This window comes from Trichogramma pretiosum, unplaced genomic scaffold (genome assembly GCF_000599845.2).
Source record: "Trichogramma pretiosum strain Unisexual culture from Peru unplaced genomic scaffold, Tpre_2.0 scaffold18, whole genome shotgun sequence".
NCBI classification, from domain to species: Eukaryota; Metazoa; Arthropoda; class Insecta; order Hymenoptera; family Trichogrammatidae; genus Trichogramma; species Trichogramma pretiosum.
The window spans coordinates 1,181,107-1,187,557 of NW_019641681.1; the positions used below are offsets into that span (position 1 = coordinate 1,181,107).

Sequence of the window (6,451 nt, forward strand, 5' to 3'; positions counted from 1 at the left end):
GTGTAATAAGCTCGGCACACTGGGCGCGCTTTTATTTATATAAATTATGTACGGTGTCAATTTGGGCAAAAATGGGGAATGTATATATATTTATTTATATAATGACGATCTCTCGCGCTGCATCGCGCTGCGGAGCAGCTTATATGCGAGCAAACATTTACCGTAACAGGAACGTGCGCTGCTGCCATTATAACCTTTGTCCTTACGGACCTGCTGCTACACGATGTGGCTTCTATAATATACTCTCGTACGTGTATGTGTGTGCACCAAGATGAGGATGAGCTTTTGCACGACTCAAGCGCAGCGCGCGCGCGATGCTTTATTTTGAATGGATTGATTGTTGAGGCTATAGTCTCTCTCTCTTTCTTTCGAGCATACATAAAATAAAACTTTTTGCTGCTGCTGCTGTTGTGGAGCTGCTCCATGAAGTTGTTACAATAGGACATGAGTGTGGCTACACAGTGTCCCATAGTATACAGTGCTCGCCTCCTCGTCTCTTCCTCGTCTCTCTCTCTCTCTCTCTCGTAATTAGCTCGGCATGATCGCGTCGTTTCGCGTTTGTCCGCCGCGTGTGTTTATTATAACTCGCGCGACCGAGCCACGTCTAACGGGCACTACGGGGCCCTCTCGCGCTCTCTCTCACTGTCCGAGTCTGTAAGTGTGTGTATGTATACATAGCCATTTTTCAATATCCCCAAGCATCCTTAATGGAATATTAATTATTTTTTATTCTCATAGGCTCTTTCTCTCTGTTGCTAATACCAATTGTACTGTTAGTCATTTTACCGTTCGCACGAGTATTCGTTACGTATATCATACCGCATACGTACTCGTGTGCGTTATTTCGTATCAACCTTGACCCAAACTCGAAACGAATTCAAAAGCAATGCCAGGACGAACGAAAAGTCTCGCATTATTTTATCCGATTTGCGTGCACGCTACGTGTACAGGGGCGCTGAAAAACGCGTGACAGCAGTCGGTCTTTGGCGCGTACACCTACGATCGCGTGCACTTAGCCCGTGAGCGAGTTTAGAGACCAGCTGCGAGCTTTGCCGTGTGCCCGGCGCAAGACGTTTATTTTGTGAATTTTGCGGTTTATGCCTGCGTACCTATATACGCCACCGTACACGCCACATGCACGTATACGCAAATGTACCGTGTACATTTATACGCGTTACAGTGGCATACGGTTGAGTCGCGCGAGGAATTCAAGCCGCAGTGGAAAAAGATGAACGGCTAGTTCTATATCCTTTTAGCCTCTTTCGCTCTTTCTTTCTCTCTCTCTCTCTCTCTCTCTCTCTCTCTCTTTCTGCGGAGCTGTTTATCTTTTTCTTTCCATACCGTTCACAGCACAGACGACGCAGCCATGTGACTATCGATAGCTGAAATCGTGCCGAAAAAGGGACAAAACGTCGCCGTACACACAAACACACACACATGTGCGCAGCACGCGATGCCCATACAGTAAAGGAGAAACCTATAAATGTTTTTATGCGCGCGAGCGTATCGAGATTTCGACATGCCAAAGACTCTAAAGGCTATTTAACTGTACCCTCGTATTTTTTTATACTTCTTTTGGGAGCTTTTTGCGCGCGCGACGTGCGAGCTTTATATACGTGTATTGCCCTTGGAACGGCGCGCGTATCCCAGTGGGTGAGAAATAAAGAAACCTTTACGGTTTTTAGTACGTACCAAAGTAACAGCCACAAGCTCACGAGTCACCGCGATAAAATGTTCCTTTTGGTGCAACAATGTACACATTGTATATATCTATCTATCTATCTGCGTGAAAGACTCAATGGCGTAAAAGGGTTCGGAACGTCACTTTCGTCTAATTGGCTTGATCCCTCCGCCCGTACCGAAGCGCACTCAGAGAGAATAACGTATAAGTATATATAAAGGTGGCTTTGAAGACTAAGCTCCAGCATGAAAAACGTCTAATTGGACATGCTACTGCCGGACGAGAACGGATTAAACCCAACGTCTCCCTCTGCACGACGGGGATGGTGGTGGACTTACCTATGTGCCGCCACTGCTGATGCGAAGCTTACGTCAAAGCGCTGCTGGACTGTCCGTGCTCGGATTGATTCGTCTGCTCGCTGAATGTCTGCAACAGAATAATACTTTTAATTGACTGGTCAAACAGCATTGAATCTTTTAGGATCTAAAAACTGAAAAAATTTAGCTAGTTGTTCATGATGAGCGAAGAGATTTCCAGTGCAGGGTGAAATTTGACGATTAGAATTGTACATTATTCGTGAATGCTCAGAAATGTTGTTGGCAGCAAGAATTTCACAAGAAATGTTTACGTTTACTGTTCAATACATAGTAGAATCGCGTGAGATTTTTATATTTAATAAACTCAAAACGGTCATGTTATAATATTGGATGCTCCAAACTTTATTTTACCGAAAAAAATCAGATGATTCTCGATTAAGATTTTAAAAGTATAACATTTCTATTGGAAAATCTTTGTATTTTTACAAAGTTTTTATTAATGAATTTTATTTTCCCGAACGGCCACATTGACAATTGTCTTGATTTGCTCAACAAAGGTTGGGTTTAGATCGTAGAATTCAATAAGATTTTATTTTATAATGTGCTTGAATCATTAAAAAAGTGTCATGCAATATAATACATCGTATTTTCAGTTTATGAAAGTTAAATTTTTTCATTGCGTGCATTGCATTACATTTCGTAAAATATATTCCGCTGAGATCCAAAAAAAAACGAATTTATTTTAAAGGCCTAAAAATAGAAAAAAATTAGAGGAATTGCTATGAGTAAGCATACATATAAATGTTATTCAGAAGACAAACTTTTTATGATAGATCTAAATGTCTAAAGGTTACTTCATTTTCCAATGAATTTTTTGATATTAATTATGGGAGAAATAGTATAAAAACAATACTTGAATCACACATTTTATTTTAAATTAAACAATAGAATAGTCAATAACAATTTGATCACATGCGAATGCTCATATACACAAGAGTGATTGATATTTATTATTCCTATTGCTATGGCTTGGAAGGATCGTCAGGCTTTGATCTCATGTTTTGAAATATTTTGAAAATCTTCCGGTTCAAAGCACTTTGATTGGAATTTTACATGTTTGCCTTCGACGAATGGGAATGGTACTATCTTGCGATAATACCTCATGCAAGCGGCGCTCACGCAATAATTGCCCTGATCGTCTTCGAAAATTTTATAGAAAGCAGGATCCTGGTGCTCGAACAGGCACTTCAGATCAGTATCCACCAACTGCTCGACTTTTCCATCCAGGCCGATTTTAACCAAATACCTGGAAAAGATCTCGCCTGTATTCTCAGAAACGTGAGTTAGAAATCCTTCTCCCCTCGGCAAATTGTAGATGGCTCTTTCAAAACCCAACTCCTTCACTGCATTACTAGCCGAAAACCAGTTAATCTCCTTGTCACCGAGCTTGAATTGTGTGCATATCATGGTTGTTTTCTTCTCTACGAAGCATATGCCGATCAATCCATTTGCCAAAGAGATCATAGGTTGATGCACATCTTCGACATAAGTTAAATTTTTTCTTTGACCTAGAAACGCGAAAAATATCTCATTAGTTTTAATGAAAGTCTCGAAAATCAATACATGTTCTTTTTTAATTACCGTTGGGCTGAATGTGAGCTACTGTCATCGACGGTTTATTAATTGATGTTTCGATAAGCAAATAGCCATTGTCCTTCGACAATGGAAAGATAACCGTTGGGTGGCCAAAGTAAGCAGGGTATGTAAGCCACGTTTCGCTTTCTGAAATGACACCTTCAGTATTTATCGATGATCTATTAACAACCTTTTTATCGATAAATGACAAAACTTGGAAATTATCATCTTCTTTGAGATATCTCGGCTTTTTTAAAAAATCGTTAAAAAAGCCACCTGGTGATTTGCTAGGAAAGTCAGTAAGTAATGTCACATCGATACGCCACATAATTTTGGTCGTTGTCACTTTACAATTGGAAAAATCGACGATACTAAATCGAAAGTGAAGACCATACAAGGCTTGGGCATCTTCGAACCAACGCATAATCGCTCGATCCTTGTCCAGAGCATAGATATCAATATCATTCATGTAAATATTGCCGCCAGACTCGGATTGCAGCGTGATCTTGCACTCATCGTCTTTTGGACTTTCTCCCGAGAAATCCGCTTGTACTCGATGTAGAATACATTCTTCCTGCTTCACTACGTCTGTGTAGGGTCTGCTACAGTCGCCGTAAAATAAGGTCGTATTTTGAAAACCACTCTCACTGAGCACCGGATTTCTATTGTCGGCGATGTCGCCTTTGAATGAAAAACTACGATAGGCACTCGCAGGTGAAACTGAGCCGAGTAAGATTATGCCGTTTAGAGTCGCGAAGATCGCGAAATATGTCGCGAATGTCGACATGGTTGTTGATATTATATGCGCTGCTCTTAGCTCGTTGCTTGCCGAAACGATACTGAGCTCCTACTTTTTTTCGCCTTGATTTTATGCTTGAACCAACGTAAAAAAACCTCAACGCAAGTTTAAATATAGTAGTGATTCACGAACGAAGCCATCAGCATACATGATAGTCAACGTTTTTCAAAAATCTTGAACTATTAATTATGAATATGTGAATAGGGAGAAGTGGCGTCGCCGCCTGCTGCCGAGGCTAAATCTTTCTATCAACGACTCCGATAATCATTCTCCTTGAAATCTTGAATAATTAAGAATAATACGTTTTTTAGATACACGCAAATATCATACTCATTCGAGAATTAAGCGGTATTCAAAATCAACTGAGCCAATAAAATTTGTAGCTGAACATCATTTTTATCGAGCAGCAAAAATGGGGATGTCAAAACTCACGGCGTAATAATTTTTTCATTCCATTTTCTTGCTACACTGTGGGTTTAGCAACCAAGTACCCGTGGATGCTGCGTTTACGGATCTATAACTAAGATAGTCACAGAGCCGTGGTTGACTTAGACCAGAATCCTGTACATATCATCTGCCCGTGTTGGCGAGCACACACGTGTGCTTGAACACAAAAATTCACAGTAGTATACCAAATAGAAGTTAGTTACCGCTGCATGACATAAGAAGCGATAACAGCAGCAGCCACAGTTTGAACTGTTCGAATCGCACTCGATTACTCGATTGCGTCCGTCTGACATGACTGCTGTTGATTGAACTTGTATGGCTATTGCTTGCCGTTCACAGTGAAAAACTGAGACCCGAGGTTTGTTGGCTTGTTCCACTCGTCCTCGTTTTGCTTAATTCTTTCAATGTCAATAGTGTTAAAATATACACGAATGGTCGCCAACACGGGGAGACGTTATACAAAGGGATCTAAATCTACATCAATGTTCAATCATTGGTTTGTGGTCATGGTAGACATACCTTTTTGGTAAACCCACAATATTTCTATCAACACACTCAGATGATGTAGTCATTTGCATATGCTCAATTAGACCATATATTCGAATTTTTTTATCATTGATTATGATAAATGGCCGCTATTGAGACAAACTTTTTGTACTAAAACATTCAAATGTTTATATATGAAAAACATGAGCTTTACAAGCTTACTAGCTATACTTTCAGCTCGCTTAGCGTACCTTTTTCTGTCTTTTCCAGTTTATCATTTTTGTTTGTTTAAAATCAATTAAAAAAAGATTATAATATTAATTATACAAGTACGCAGCAGTCCGGCTTTTTTCTAGAAACTTCTTATTGACAATTAAAATTAGTCTCAAGCTTTCAAAAGACTAAGGAAAATATGTCGCATACTCACCACCCCACTCACAATCACATGCCACTATATATCCTACGCCACGTTGCTGGATGTCCAATCACATCGTTTACAAACTGCTCACGCTCAAAACCTCACCAATTTCATTAATGCGGAATAGATAAGAGATTATTTTTGAAAGTGCTGGTCATATTTGAAAGTCAGGTGCACGAATATTGTTACTTTGTTTGCATGAATGAATTTTTTCGGTATTTATTTTGGAAGATGATCAAGCACATATAGTAAAAAGTAGGAAAAAGTATAAAAACAAATACATGAATTACATATTTTTTAAATTAAAAATTCGAGTAGACAATAACAACTACGAGTGCTGTTATGCACAAGAGTGATTAATATTTATTATTCGAGAATTAGCTTAGATATTAAGTCAGCTTTGACATCATGTATTACATCGTACTTTGAAATATTTTTAAAAGCTTCCATTTGGAAACACTTCGATTGTAATTTTATGTAACTCGTTAATTCTTCGCTAAGACCATCAGACATCCTCGCGCAGGTGGAACTCAGGCAATAATTGCCCCGATCGTCTTCGTAAAGGTTTCTTAGACCGTATTCCCTGTGCTGACAATACTTCATATCAGGATCCAAGAACTGCTTGGCCTGTCCATCTGGACCGATTTTTACCAAATAATTGACGGGTG

At 39.5% G+C, this 6,451-nt stretch overlaps 1 protein-coding gene across 1 annotated transcript; it reads right to left on the reverse strand.

Moving 5' to 3' along the window:
* Window positions 1–3,034: 3,034 nt before the first annotated feature.
* On the reverse strand, window positions 3,035–4,420 carry LOC106652194. Its single transcript, XM_023461047.1, has 2 exons — window positions 3,640–4,420; window positions 3,035–3,566 (listed from the first exon to the last, which is right to left on the reverse strand). Exons 1-2 carry the CDS (start codon window positions 4,418–4,420, stop codon window positions 3,040–3,042), a joined length of 1,308 nt encoding a protein of 435 aa, XP_023316815.1. The 3' UTR covers window positions 3,035–3,039.
* Between the last annotated feature and the right edge of the window lie 2,031 nt (window positions 4,421–6,451).